Raw genomic sequence first — 15,549 nt, forward strand, 5'->3', positions numbered from 1 at the left:
CTCTCCAAACAGTCTCTCTTTTCCTTTCTACGGAAAAATCCTTTTGCAAACCATGCAGACCATAAGACCAATGGTGTTTAATCCAGGGGGTGTGTGGTTTAGAGGAGTCTTCGCACAAGCACTCACAAGCAGGTTATAGCAACAGCCTTAAAGCCCATCTTTGCCTTATTCCTCTTTCCAAGAGAAACATGATTGCTTTGGAGAGTGGCTGACCCAAATCACTTTCCTTGCATCTCAAAATAGCTCTTACTAAACAAAGCTCTCTCCACATATTTAGTATCTTGCAACTTTACTTTGTCCTTGCAACCAGCAGTTGTTCATAGGAACCTGTGACCAGTCACATATATGCTGCAACTCAGATTGAGAAAGATCCAAGATTGAATCTTCCCTCCTCTATCTTTTTTACTTTCTGTTACCCGCACCTATATGTATAAAACAGCCTGAGGGAAGAGGATTCTGACATAGCTCACGCAACTCTAGAGTCATGTCTTCCTTGGTCCTTGCAGAGGCAGAAACAGACAAGGACAAAGATAATTATCCCTTTAATTATCAGATGGGCAGCCTTGAGTTTCTTTGAAACCCATGCTTCAAAGTTTTAGAAATGTTGTCTCAGGCAGCAGGGAGAGTTTTAGGAAACTTCACCTGGGCAATAAAAAGAAACTGCCACCTCCAAAAAGCCTCAAAGCAGTAAAGTTGAGATAAAGCTGAGAACAGACCTAAAATAACCTTGCATTTTCAAAATACCAACAGAGCAATTCTTCTTGGGTTAGTTGGTTAGGCTCCAAATGGGGATGGGCTCTTGTTCAGAACTGGGCTGTTCACATTTCTGAAGAAGAAAATATTCTGGGCACATGAAGGAGTCTTCAAAGTCCAACCTGAAAGCTGGTCCTCATCTTGTCTATTCAAAAACCACAAACTTCCCTCTCTCTCTCTCACACACACAGCCAAATAATCAAGAGGGCTTTTCTGAAATGTGCAAAAACTCCCTAAGAGAGAGAAAATTGTCTATGCACTTTCTCCATGTCATGCATAAATTTGTAAAATTGTATCAGGTCCCCTCTTACTATTTCTCTAAAGTAAAAAGGCTGCAACCTTCATCATAACGAAGTTGCTCAATGCCCTTGATCATCTTGGTCGTCCTTTCCTGAGTCTTTTCCCAACTCTAAAATGTCCCTTTTCAGGTGAGCTTATGAGAACTGCACACTAACGTTCTCTGTCCACTGGAACAAGCCCTCAGCCTAACGGTCCCTGTGCTATTTCTGTTCAAATTCCCCAGTCTCCGAGTGTTTTGGAAAACTGATCTCTCAAGAGCATGTGCTTGACATGACAACCTCCCTAGCTGTGCCTTTTTGAAGGCTATGCAGCAAAAATCAAGACAGGCCTTATGTTTTTAATGCCAAATCGTATTTCTCCCCATAATGCCCAATTGCCCTTGTTGTGCTTAACATCCAGCCTGATAAAGAGTCCTGCTGGACTCGGAGGCTTGCACAGTTTTTTGTGACATTCTGGGTTGGCCCCAATAAAGGGGGACTTCAAGATAAAATTGGCCATGCCTGCTTATGTCACCACCCCTTTTCAGTGCTTGGCTTATTTGATGAGCTTCTCCTTGAGAAAACTTTGTGTGTGTGGTTGACAAATGGTTCTACATTCCTCCTGTGAAATAAATGGTGATGCTTTCCCGCTGCCTGTTCCTGCTCTGCTTACACCTTTGGTGGTGACTGCCACAATGCATTTTATGTGGGGCTGCCCTTGAATTTGAGTATGGAATACTGTCTCTATCATTCACTCTCTGGACCAGTGGCGTAGCGTGGGGGGTGCCAGGGGTGCCGGCCGCACCGGCCGCAACATCTGGGGGGGCACCAGTCCAGAGGGCCCAGCCCCGTCGTGCCCTCAGCCCGCCCCTATTGTCAGAGCGGCCGGCCAGCCTCCGCCTGCTCCTACCTTGCCCACCCGAGGACTGCGGCAGCGCCCGCCCCCGTGGCCACCTACCCCCGCCTCGCCCATTGGCTTGCCTCCCTCGGCCCCGCCTCTCTCCGATGGCCGCGGGGGTGTCCTGCTCGGCGCCGGCGCCTTTTTCAGGAGGTAGGGAGGCTGGACGGGGAGGTGGGGTCGGACGCGGGCAGAGAAGGAGGGGAGCTCGTAGCCAAAAGGGCTGCACCGGCCGGCAAAGGGCCGGGGAAAGTTTGGAGAGGAGAAACGCACCGTCATGATTTCCCGGTGGAAGCGGCAGGATTAGGGATGGCGAAGTGTAATTACGCACGAATTTCGCTGGGTGAGAGCTTCGGGGATTGATCGGTGGAAATGGGAATCAATTGGAATATGAGAAAGAGAGAGAGAGAGGGACCATCATTCATTGGCATAGATTTGTAGGGTTAGGGGGCGCAAATTACTTGCCTTGCCCCCCGTTAGGGGGCGCAAATTACTTGCCTTGCCCCGGGTGCTGACAACCCACACTACGCCGCTGCTCTGGACTACTCTATTACTGCTACAGTGACCCTTTTGCAGCCTCTTTCTCAGCTGCTCTCCTCCTAGTCTTACACCAGCAGCGACCTGGTCAAATGATACGGACTTCTGAGAAACGTGGTGAGAGAATTGTGCTTGACTCTGGGACTCCCTGAAGCTCCCTTGGAGGTGCAAAGGTGGGCAGGCAACTCCCTGTCACCACTATCTGTCCTTGAAAGACTTAAAGAAGACCCTGAGCAGAGAGTAAACAGGTTGCACAATTTCAAAGAGGAGGTTCTTCCAAAGGTATGTAACAGGCTGAACTCGGACTGCGCGGGTATTTTCTCTTCCCAGCTGGTCAGCAACACATTGCCTGTGGAGATCCACAGGCCACCCGCAACTTCCCCATGGATCTCCTGGGAGCAGCAACCCTTTTCCTGGTCATCTGCCTCTCTTGCCTGATGGTCCTCTCAACATGGCAGCAGATGCACCGCAAAAGCCAGATGCCGCCTGGACCAACTCCCCTCCCCTTCATCGGGAACCTGCTCCAAGTCAACACAAGCGATATGTACCGTTCACTCATGAAGGTAACTTCAGTTTCAGTTATCCACTCTCTGCTTTGTTATTATCAAATCATTTTTATATACTGCTTCTGAATGAAGATCACTCCATACAATCCGCCTGCCCACCCTTCTCTCTCTCTCTCTCTCTCTCTCTCTCTCTCTCTCTCTCTCCCACTTGACTCATCATCTCCTCATAATTCTCCTTCCACCGCATTCTCCAGCTTTTGATTCTCTCTCTGAGGTGTTGGGGAGAAGCAGTATATATTGAAGGGGACAAAGCATGTTCCTTTGGGGTTAATTCCCCCTCCCCTCCATGGCTCCTATAACTTCGGGTATAGGGTGGTATAGAAAATTATAATAATTATAATATAATATAATATAATATAATATAATATAATATAATAATAAATAGAAGCTGTCGGCATGTGACAGTGGCCAGACCCCAGGAAACAGCTTAAACTCACCAGCTGAAACAGGTGAAGGTATCCGATGGATTGCAAACCCTCGGTGATTTAGGGAGGTGCCTTGTATGCAACGATGGGCTGCAGCAGACAGAGACCAACAGCAGGTCCATCAGTCAAGAAAGCAGTTGCTGCATGAAGGGAGAAATGGGGGCAAGAAAGGGCTCATCAACCTGAGAAGGTAGACAATCTAGGAGAACTCTGATCGTAAACCTCCTCTGCTTCACGGTTACACTCATTCATGAGAAAGGATCCAGGAGTAAACCCTGAGGGGGGGGGGTCTGGACCCACTGCCTTGTGAGATATCTTTGGGGGATAAGGAGACCATACGCAAATCCAGAGTGGAGTCTGTAAGGTGCTTGGATGATGCCTTGAATGCCTCCTTCCGGCAACTCCTGCAGCCAAGCTGTTGCCAAGTGTATTGCTTTGTTCTCCCTCGGACCACATCAGTGAGGCTGAGAGGGGGGGTCTTGCCGTCAGGCTTGCACCCCAGAGAGGTCACTTTGGTGCTGTAGATACAGATTCCCTCTCTTCATTATTCTGCTTCATGGAATGTGGGAATGGAGGGAAATGCCAATAGCTGATAGCCACAATGGATCTGCGTTGCTTCCGCAGTTGGAGGAAACCATATTCTGGAAACCGCACAGGGGAGAGCGCTCTTGCGTTCAGGTCTAGCTTGAAGGTTTCCCATAATGGGCATCTGGTTGGTCACTCTGAAAAGAGGATACAGTGGTGCCTCGCAAGACGAAAATAATTCGTTCCACGAGTCTTTTCGTCTTGCGAAGCACGGTCCGTCGCAACTGCGCCTCGTCAAGCGGCTTTAAGAAAAAAGCGCAAGACGTTTTCATCTTGCGAAGCAAGCCCATAGGGAAATTCGTCTAGCGAAGCAACGCAAAACCGAAAAACCCTTTCGTCTAGAGAGTTTTTCGTCTTGCGAGGCATTCGTCTTGCGGGGCACCACTGTACTGGACTCTAGATGTGCTCCCTTTTAACCTGACTAGCAGCTGTGTTCTGTTTTCACAGATCAGTGAGAAATATGGTCCTGTCTACACCATCCACTTAGGCCCTCGCCGTGTTGTGGTCTTGTGTGGATACGATGCCGTGAAGGAGGCCCTGGTGGATCAGGCTGAAGAGTTCAGGGACCGTGGAGAGCAAGCCACGTTTGACTGGCTTTTCCAGGGTTACGGTCAGTCTCTTCTTGGGCAATTCTTGCCCAGAGCACATGATTACTGGCATTTATATGGCACCTTTTAGCAAGCTTAGCACCGGAGAGTCTCAATGGTGGTTCTGTGCCGTGGATTATTGTTATATCCATTTTAGGTAAAGGTAAAGGGACCCCTGACCATTAGGTCCAGTCGCTCATCTCGCTTTATTGGGCGAGGGAGCTGGCATACAGCTTCCGAGTCATGTGGCCAGCATGACTAAGCCGCTTCTGGCGAACCAGAGCAGCGCATGGAAACGCCATTTACCTTCCCACCAGAGCGGTACCTATTTATCTACTTGCACTTTGATGTGCTTTCGAACTGCTAGGTTGGCAGGAGCAGGGACTGAGCAACGGGAGCTCACCCAGTCGCAGGGATTCGAACTGCCAACCTTCTGATTGGCAAGTCCTAGGCCCTGTGGGTTGACCCACAGCGTCACCCACGTCCCCTTATATCCATTTTACTGAGGAGGTAAATGAGCCAGAGAGTCTTTCTCCCTCTATAATAATAATAACAACAATAAAACCCCACATCATATCTTAGGCTGTTCTCCCAAATTCTGAACTTTAAAACTATACAAGATTGGAAAATGAAGGGTGGATATCTCTATCACTGTGTGTTTTCAGCCACATTCTCACTAAGTGCACCTTCTCCTGTTCCTCCTTCCCTTTACTCCTCCTATGCTTCTCAGGGGTTGCCTTCTGTAACTGGGAACGGGCCAAACCACTACGCCGATTCTCCATCACGACACTGAGGGATTTTGGGATGGGAAAGAGATCTGTTGAAGAGCGGATCCTGGAGGAGACCCACTTCCTGCTGGAATCCCTGAGGGCAACAAAAAGTGAGCTCAGTTTTGGTTTCTTCAAGAAATGTGGCATAATTATAGATGGATGGCAGGTTGAGAGGAGTTCCCTACCAGGACAGACTTTGCTCATGTGCTCAAGATATCGATTCTTTAAAACATATTTTGTTGCACTGTGCGAAATATGAGCAAGCCAGGGCTGAACTGATATTACCCTTGCCAGTGTGGTGTAGTGGTTAAGAGCGATAGACTCATAATGTGGTGAACCGGACTCGCTTCCCCGCTCCTCCACATGCAGCTGCTGGGTGACCTTGGGCCAGTTACACTTCTCTGAATTCTCTCAGCCCCACTCACCTCACAGAGTGTTTGTTGTGGGGCAGGAAGGGAAAGGAGAATATTAGCCGCTTTGAGACTCCTTAGGGTAGTGATAAAGTGGGATATCAAATCCAAACTCTTCTTCTTCTTCTTGCTGGTACCTTTCCTGGGAAAATCAGAGGCTCACTATGTCAGTTTCCTATTGGAAGACTAGACAAATGCTAGAACATTAGCAGTGGCAAAGTTTTTATCAGTGGTTGCAACAACCAATGATCCCTATCTTTAAGTCGGAACAAAATGCTTGTTTAATCTGGAGATAGGCTGTTTGAATTGTGCATTGCTTTGTAATGATTTCTTGGGTCTCTGGACCGTAATAAAGATTGATATGATATGATATGATATGATGATATGATATGATGATATGATATGATATGATATGATATGATATGATATGATATGATATGATATGATATGATATGATATGATATGATGATATGATTGAAACTGTTGACGGTTAACTGAGAATTTGAATGCTGATAAACTGAATCTTTTGGTTTAATTTTGATGATGTTCCATGAGTTGTTACAGAAAGTAGTAATTGTGGTTTTTATGCGAATACTCTTCTAATTAATATTCTGTAAGCCACCTTTAGATGAACAGCGAGGGAGAAACAGGCAGATGAAAGAAAACACCATTAAAGACTGAATTGATTTGCAAAGTGTACTTTTGACTTGCTCCAGGGCTGAGTGACTTGGGGGTCTCTCTTTCTAGGTGAACCCTTTGACCCCACCTACACCCTGAGCCGCTCAGTATCCAACATCATCAGCTCCATCGCCTTTGGCAACCGCTTTGAATATGAAGATCAGGAGTTTCTCTCCATGCTCCGCGTTATGCTGGAAACCTTCCAGTTTACTTCCACATCTTGGGGACAGGTAAATTGGAGGGGAAGTGGAGGACTTATTTGTGAATAATGCAATTTCTCTTAATTTACTCCAGGCATGGTATGCAGGACAGTCACCACTGTCACTACCCCAAAGACCAGCAGTGGTCAAGACACAGGGTTAGAAGCTGCAGCATCACCAGCTAAGGACCTAGATCACATTCAGGGGTCTGAGTGAGCCTGGCCAACAAAAGCCAATATTACAATCTTCCATAGCAGCAGAAACTAAGTTCTTCACAAGTGGGCAGAACCTGGGAGAAGCTTAAAAATGGTTTTGATATTTGTTGGAGCAAGTGTCTCACTCTGAGCTCTCCATGGTGCTGCAACTCCCGTTCTAGTGTGGTGTAGTGGTTAAGAGCGGTAGTCTCGTAATCTGGGGAACTGGGTTCGCGTCTCTGCTCCTCCACATGCAGCTGCTGGGTGACCTTGGGCCAGTCACACTTCTCTGAAGTCTCTCAGCCCCACTCACCTCACAGAGTGTTTGCTATGGGGGAGGAAGGGAAAGGAGAATGTTAGCCGCTTTGAGACTCCTTTGGGTAGTGATAAAGTGGGATATCAAATCCAAACTACTACTACTACTACTACTACTACTACTATTCTTCTTCTTCTTCTTCTTCTTCTTCTTCTTCTTCTTCTTCTTCTTCTTCTTCTTCTTCTTCCTTGCTCTTTGGTCAGGCTCAGCCCGGAACAAGATTACAATGTTGCTTCAACCAGAGCGAATCTCAGATTGAGAAACTGAAGCCGCTTGCTTTGTAAGCAATTCCTCCCCACCCCCTGATTCTTCCTCCAAATTGCCTTCCTTGTCACTCAGAGAGGACAAGTCAGGCCCTGAGGTTTTGTCCGTGACAAGTTTACGGCTTAGTCAGCACCAAGTTATATCTGGGTGGAGTCAGGAGTACCTTCTGTTTACAATGTTTACAATGTTGCTTCAACCTGAGATAATTCCAGATTGAGATACCGAAGCTGCTGGCTTTGTAAGCAATTCCGCCACACACCCTGATTTTCCCTCCAAATTGCCTTCCTTGTCCCTCAAAGATGGGAAGTCAGGCCCTGAGGTTGTGTCTGTGACAAGTTCATAGCTTAGTCAGCACCACGTTCTGTCTGGGTGGAGTGAGGAGTTCCCTCTGTCTGTTCTTCTTGGAGAGACACTTCTCCAGTCTCCCTTCTTTTCAAGCCACCTGTTTCTTCCAAACCTTCCATGATAGTGAGGAACCAAGGGAGGGAGGAACTCCTGCTTCTGCCTGCCCCCAAATCAGTCTTTGTTCAATATCTGTTCTCTCTCTTCCTCCCCCTAACTCTGGATTCCTCCAAACCCGACACACACAGCTCTACGACATGTTCTCAGGCATCATGCAGTACCTGCCTGGCCCACAAGATAAAACCTTCAAGAAGCTGTTGGGCCTGAAGGAATTCATTAAAAGGAAGGTAAAAGAAAACAAGGAGACCCTGGACCCCAACAACCCTCGGGATTTCATTGACTGCTTCCTAGTGAAAATGCAGCAGGTAAGATTATGTTATTCTAGTTATTACGATCAATTTCTGAGTAAGGAAACGTTATAGACTTTCTTTCTTTCTTTCTTTCTTTCTTTCTTTCTTTCTTTCTTTCTTTCTTTCTTTCTTTCCTTCCTTCCTTCCTTCCTTCCTTCCTTCCTTCCTTCCTTCCTTCTTTCTTTCTTTCTCCTTCCTTCCTTCCTTTCTTCCTTTCTTCCTTCCTTCCTTTCTTCCTTTCTCTTTATTGAATTAAAATACAAATATATACACATGAATATATACATACATAAAGATAAGACGAAAAGAGAGAGAAAAAGAAAGAAAACATACACCAAAAAAAGAAATTTGCATTATTATATAATCGTTCGTTAAATTTCTAAATAAGAGACTTCCAATTCTTCTCATTGTACTTGTATTGTTATTTACATTTAACACACAGCCTTCTTTTGCCCTTATTTATCTTCCTGTACTCTGGTAAATTAACATTTACACATTGCGTTTTACAAGGATCAATTTAATTCTGCAAGGAGCTTGTTACTTGTACAGTGTGTTTTTAAGTAATCTTTGAATATTTTCCACTCTTTGTATACTTTCTGATTGTAAAGCCCTCTTACTGTCCCTGTCATCTTTGCCAGTTGTAGGTATTCAATTGTAAGAGTCTGCCATTCTGTTATCGTGGGTACTGTTTCATTTTTCCAATTTCTTACCACTTATATTCTGGCTGCTGTAGTTCCATACATAAACAACAGTCTTATATCTTTTCTGATTTCCAGTGTCACTATACCTAGGAGGAAGGCTTCTGGCCTTTTTCTGAATGTAAATCTAAATAACTTTTTGAAGTCATTGTATAATTTATCCCAAAATTTACGGATGACTGTGCAGTTTCACCACATGTGTAAGTATGACCCTGTCTCTTTTTTGCATTTCCAGCAGATTGGTGATCTGCCTTTATACATTTTCGCAAGTTTTGCTGGAGTGTGGTGCCATCTATAAATCATTTTCATTACGTTCTCCCTAAGCTTATAGCACGCCGGGAATTTTATGGATGGCTTTAAAAGAAGATTCGACACATTGATGAGGAGAGTTCTATTGAAGGCTACTGGCTAGGATGGCTGTGCCCTGCTCTCCGCAGTTGGTTGCAACCATGCTTCTGAATACCAGTTGTTGGAAACCACGGGAGGGGAGAGGGCTGTTGTGCTCAAACCCTCCTTCCCAGTGGGGTATCTGGTTGGCTGCTGTGAGAACAGGATGCTGGACTAATGGGGCCTGATTCAGCAGGACTTCTCCTTTGCCTCTGTAACCTTTCTGCACAAAAGAACTATGTGACTCCTTCCTCCCACTCCACCCAACCCTCTGTTTCCCACACAATCATTGGGATGCTTTTCAGCACTCCACAACTGACCCTTCCCCTCATTGCATCATAATAATAATAATAATAATAATAATAATAATAATAATAATAATTTTATTTATATCCCTCCCCAGCCGAAGCCGGGCTCAGGGCGGCTAATAACAATAAAAACAGTACAACAGTGCAACACAACACAACACTCTAAAATCATTCATTATAAAATTAATTCAGAGCTCCGCGAAGATTTGACATCACTGTAGCTCAGCCAATCAGTAGGGGAGAGAGAGCTTCATAGATAGGAGGCAGTCAGATTGTAGCCTATCCCAAAATATAATATGTGAAATATCCTCTTTTCTCATTTTTCTTCTTGCTAGGAAAAGGAAAACCCAAACTCAGAGTTCTTCCTAGAGAATCTCGTTATGACGACCCTCAATGTCTTCTTTGCTGGCACAGAAACAGTCAGCACCACTTTGCGCTATGGCTTCCTGCTTCTACTGAAATACCCAGAAATTGAAGGTGAATGCGGAAGTAGCTGTAAATGAGGGTGGAGAAATCTCTTTGTTTTTGCCAGTTATGGAGCTGCAAATGGACACTTTTGGTCACATCCTGCTGATTTCTCAACAGAGAAGATCCACGAAGAGATTGAACGTGTGATTGGCCTGAATCGCATTCCCAACATGGATGACCGTCCCCTGATGCCCTATACGGATGCTGTGATCCACGAGATCCAGAGATTTGCTGACATGCTCCCTTTGGGGTTAGCAAGACGTGTGACCTGTGATACCCAGTTCCGGGGATACACTATTCCCAAGGTATTTTGGTTTCACTCATTCCTGAGACTTAGACTCCACCGTTCAGTACAATTTCCAGACATGTTTTGTGGGCTAACAAATTCCTCTGAGACACCTCCGTCTCTGACCTGTCTGCCATCATCATTGTGGGGGCATCCAAGCAAATCCAAAATAAGACCTGAAGAGCCCGGCCAGATGATGCGATTTTGGTTCCACATCTTCTAGTGCTACCTTCCCCAAAGGAGTAGTGGTGGTTATGGGGCTTAAAGGGGTTAATTCTAACCCTCTAAAAGCCATTTTCCCCTTCCCTTCTCATCAGGAAGAACTCTTTGATGGTAAGAGCTTTGAGGCTGTGGAAAGGGCTCCCTCAGAAGGTGGTGGAATCTCTTTCCACCAAGGTTTTTCAACAGAGGTTGGATGGCCATCTGCCATGGAAGCTTTAGTTGAGATCTCTTCATCACAGGTGGCTGCACTAGATGCCCCCAGGGTCCTTCCAGCTCTCCAGTTCTATGGTTCTAAGATTCTCTCCCTCTCTTGGTCAGGGGACTGAAGTCTTCCCTGTGCTTGGATCTGTGCTGAGAGACCCCAAATATTTTGCAAGGCCAGATGTGTTTGACCCCCAACATTTCCTGGATGACAATGGGCAGTTCAAGAGGAATAAGGCTTTTATGCCATTCTCCATCGGTGAGTGAGTCCTCTTCCCTTTCCAAGCCACTGCTGACTCATGTCTAACAGCACCCTGAAAGCCTGTATTCACCTTCCTCCTCTTTCCTAGGGAAACGCTATTGCTTTGGGGAGCACCTCGCTCAGATGGAGCTCTTTCTCATCCTCACCAGCATCCTGCAGAACTTCCGCTTCAAATCTCCCATCCCTTCTGAACAGATCGACATCTCTCCCATGCTGGTTGGCTTTGCCACCCTTCCGCATTTTTATGAGATGTGTGCCATTCCCCTCTGAAGGTGGTCAGGTGTCTTGGAGAAGAAGAACCCCATCGTCACCAACCTTGGCCACCCAAAAGGAGACACACACACAACACACACACACAAGCACACACAAGCACGCACACACACACACACACACACACACAAACCTAACGTCCACACACCCATAATTTTAGCAATGGCAATGTTTAACATTTTCCCATTTTCTGGAATTACTTCTTTGTCTACATGTTTAGTATCTTGCTGCCTTATTTCTTGTGAATGTTCATTTTTCTGCTGCACCCCTAATTGAGGAAGCTGCAAGATCAAATATTTTGTCTTGGTTCTCTATTCTCTTCTTTTACGTGTACTTCTATTTATAAGGCATACCAGAATCACAGCTGTAAAAGCATCCCTCAAAATTCTAATGTCAGCTGCTGTTCCCATGTTGTGAATAAAGAGATGACAGATTTCACTTTGGAGCTGTCCTTTCACCCCACTTTCTTGTAGAACAGTTCACTCTGCCCACCATATTATGCCCCCTGACTATTGAACCTTATTGATCTATTCTATGCTCACAGAGGCACGAGCAGAAAGTTTAATTCAAATTTCCACCTTTGTTTTGTCCCTTTGGGAAGGGACGCAAACCGGGGATGGGAGGGAGGGAAAAATTAAGTTTTAACAACACTCATGATTATGGGATTTGGTTAAAAAGATCATTATTCAAGACAAAATGGGAAATCGATGGAAGGGAATTGAGGTCCAACTTAGAAAAAATTAATTTTGTTTGCTTTTATAAAAGGACTAATATTAAGACAGGGAAATGCCAATTTGCTGACATAAATTTGGAAATGGGGATGCAAGATAGGGGGTAGGGGGAAGTCAATGACCAGGGTTAGGAAATAACATTTTCGGGAAAGTATATATGTTTGTTGTTGTTTTCTTTTTTTTTTTCTTTGTTTATGTGTTTATTTGTTTTTTGTGTTTTTGTTTTTGTCTATATAAAATGTGAAAACCCAATAAAAATTTTATAAAAAAACAAAAACAAATTTCCACCTTTGTTTCCTTCAAAGATGTGACTAGTCCTAGAGAAAGGATTATCGCTTACAAAGTATATTTTATCCGCTTCTCAGCTATATGTTTATCTTCTTTATATCTAGCCAAAATATCAGGAGGTATAGCCACCTGAGTCAGAGGATGATAGGGCTGGGTCTCTTGCAATTTCATATAAAGATTCAAACACATTAGCCACACTCCCCCTTTAAAAAAGGGGAAAAAGAAGAAGCTCCTTGCATGGCGAGTTCCTGCCTCCCCCCGAGGAAATAAAGATACAGGACACAAGAATTCAGGTTAATGGGCCAAATTAGGCCACAACTTTATTGATTACAGGAATTGAGCAGTATTGGCTTAGGCATTGGTCCTAACTACTAACCGGCTCATAGGCCGGAAGAGTTAACCACCAGTGGGAGGAGCCCTGCTGAGGCACGTCAACTAGGACCTCCCCCGGTGTCACCGCGTGGGGGCGTGCCGTGGGACCACACCTCCTTAGGCTTAGGACAAGGCCACGCCCCCCAGAATCCTTTACCGGGCTACCCTTGTTTGGGGAAGGTGATGGAGCTCCTTCCCCCCTTCATTTGAAGAACAATAGAACAGTACCCCCACCAATGCCTAACCGCAACTGCGTTGTCTAAATTATTTGTGACTGGCCAAAATATCACATGTCATATTCTCTCTTGAATTATCAGACGGGAGTTTCTTTGCAACGTGTGCTTCAGATTTTGGAGAAAGTTGACTCAGACACCCGACAGGCAGAGAACAGACAGAAAATAATCTTGCTTTTTCAAAATACCAACAGAGCAATTCTTATTGGGTTAGTTGGTTAGGCTACAAATAGGGATGGGCTCTTGTTCAGAACTGGGCTGTTCACATTTCTGAAGAAGGGAACTTTCTGGGCGCATGAAGGAGTCTTCAAAGTCCAATACTTTTATTAAACAGACATGTCTAAAAGGCTGTATGATACGAGTCCACCAAAGGCCTGGAGGAAGAGCAATATTTTCACCTGGTGCCTAAAAATATATAATGAAGGCTCCAGGCAAACCTCCCTGGAGAGAGCATTCCACAGACAGGGAGCCACCACAGAAAACCAACATGTTCTCATGTTGCCACCGTCCAGCCCTCTTGTGGAGGAGGGCCTCAGATGATGAACACAAAGTCCAGGATAGTTTGTATGTAGCGAAGCGCTCCTTGTACAACCTCTTAGTGGGCAGGAAATGGACCCGTGTGCAGTTGTACCAATACCAGCGCAGAGTTATCTCTGTCCAAATCTCCTAGAGTCCAGGTGTTATGTCCAGTTCTGGGCACCACAATTCAAGAAGGACACTGACAAACTGGAACGTGTCCAGAGGAGGGCAACCAAAATGGTCCAAGGCCTGGAAACGATGCCTTATGAGGAATGGCTAAGGGAGCTGGGCATGTTTAGCCTGGAGAAGAGGAGGTTAAGGGGTGATATGATAGCCATGTTCAAATATATAAAAGGATGTTACATAGAGGAGGGAGAAAGGTTGTTTTCTGCTGCTTCAGAGAAGCGGACACGGAGCAATGGATCCAAACTACAAGAAAGAAGATTCCACCTAAACATTAGGAAGAACTTCCTGACAGTAAGAGCTGTTCGACAGTGGAATTTGCTGCCAAGGAGTGTGGTGGAGTCTCCTCCTTTGGAGGTCTTTAAGCAGAGGCTTGACAACCATATGTCAGGAGTGCTCTGATGATGTTTCCTGCTTGGCAAGGGGTTGGACTCGATGGCCCTTGTGGTCTCTTCCAACTCTAGGATTCTATGATTCTATGGTAAACAGAAATTCTGAAGTGCATAGGCTCTGCACGACAACTCTGTAGACATGCCTCTTCTAAGGTTGTGCAACGAAAATCAAGGCTGTCCTTTTTGTTTTAATACCAAACCAGTGGTCTGTCCCTTTCTGCCCACACTGTACTTAACCTGATGAAGATTCTGGTAAACTCAAAAGCTCGCTCAATATTGTGACACTTTGGTTAGCCCTAATAAAGGGACATGGGATTTTTCACAATAAAACTGGCTGCTTACCCCTGAGCTGTGCATGGTAATGTGACTGAACACTTTGCCTGCTTGGCTTATTTGGCCGGATTTCTTCTTGAGAAAAGCTATTATATATGGGGTGCACAGACAAATGGCAAGACGTTCGTCCTGCGAAATAAATGGTTTGTACTTCATCCCTGCCTGTCCCTGCTCCATAACACCATTGCGTGGTGAGTTCCCGCCTCCCCCCCCCTTGGAAATAAAGACACGGGACACAAGATTTTAGGTTAATGGGTCAAATTAGGCCACAACTTTATTGATTACAGGAATTGAGCGGTATTGGCTTAGGCATTGGTCCTCACAACTAACCGGCTTCAGCCTGCTTGCTTGAAGACCGGCAAGGGTTAACCACCAGTAGAGTCCTGCTGATGCACATCAACTAGGAACTCCCCCCGGGGTCACTGCTCGGGGGCTTGCTGTAGGCCCACACCTCCATAGGCTTAGGACAAAGCCACGCCCCCGGAATCCTTTACCGGACTACCCTTCAATTTGGGGGAAGGTGATGTGCTTTCCCCCCCTCTCATCTGCATAACAATACCCCTACCAGTGCCTAACCGCCATTGAAAAGGGAGTTGTGTTGATTTGCTACGAGGTAGGCGAAAAAACCAAAAGGCCGGTGCCAATTTGCCAGCTGGGAAAAATTCCTACCAGGCTCCTCAACGGCGACCAACCGAAGTCCATAGCAATGTCAGAGAGCCTAACCCAATGGGTGGGTGGGTGGGAAAACTTGCTCAGCTGTAGCGTGGAAAGAGGGGGGTCCTCAGTCGGCCGGCCCTAAATAGGGCAGGCCACGCCTCCCGGACTAGCCAATTGGCTGGCCGGGGGGATGACGCGTCCGAGGATTCCCCCAGTATCGCGGGAGCTGTGAGCCAGCCCCCGCGTGCGTGGAGAGGGGCGTGAAGCCCGCAACCCCACTTCCTCTCCAGCTCAGAAGTGGCTTTGTTGGAGATCTAGCAGGCAAGCTTGATTTTTGTAACACACTTTATGTAGGGTGGCCCTTGATATTGGTCCTGAAGCTGTAAAACAGTGTAAAACACTGCCGCACTGTTGCTCTTTCACCTTTTGTCAACATTGGGCACTTCTGTTGCATGTAGACCCTGCAAACACTCCTAACAGAGTAGGGGAAATAGGCAGGGGTGCCTGGAAGATCAGGTTTTATGAT

The 15,549-nt window shown here is 46.0% G+C and overlaps 1 protein-coding gene across 1 annotated transcript; it reads left to right on the plus strand.

The window, feature by feature from the left end:
- Window positions 1-2,791: 2,791 nt before the first annotated feature.
- LOC309536841 (cytochrome P450 2A13-like) lies at window positions 2,792-11,753 on the plus strand. The gene is made up of 9 exons (XM_082231199.1): window positions 2,792-3,029; window positions 4,490-4,652; window positions 5,360-5,509; window positions 6,557-6,717; window positions 8,052-8,228; window positions 9,942-10,083; window positions 10,192-10,379; window positions 10,901-11,042; window positions 11,134-11,753. The coding sequence occupies exons 1-9, from the start codon at window positions 2,850-2,852 to the stop codon at window positions 11,313-11,315; spliced, it is 1,485 nt and encodes a 494-aa protein (XP_082087325.1). The 5' UTR covers window positions 2,792-2,849; the 3' UTR covers window positions 11,316-11,753.
- The last annotated feature ends 3,796 nt before the right edge of the window (window positions 11,754-15,549 follow it).

This window comes from Podarcis vaucheri, assembly GCF_965113315.1.
Source record: "Podarcis vaucheri genome assembly, chromosome: 7".
Classification (NCBI taxonomy): domain Eukaryota; kingdom Metazoa; phylum Chordata; class Lepidosauria; order Squamata; family Lacertidae; genus Podarcis; species Podarcis vaucheri.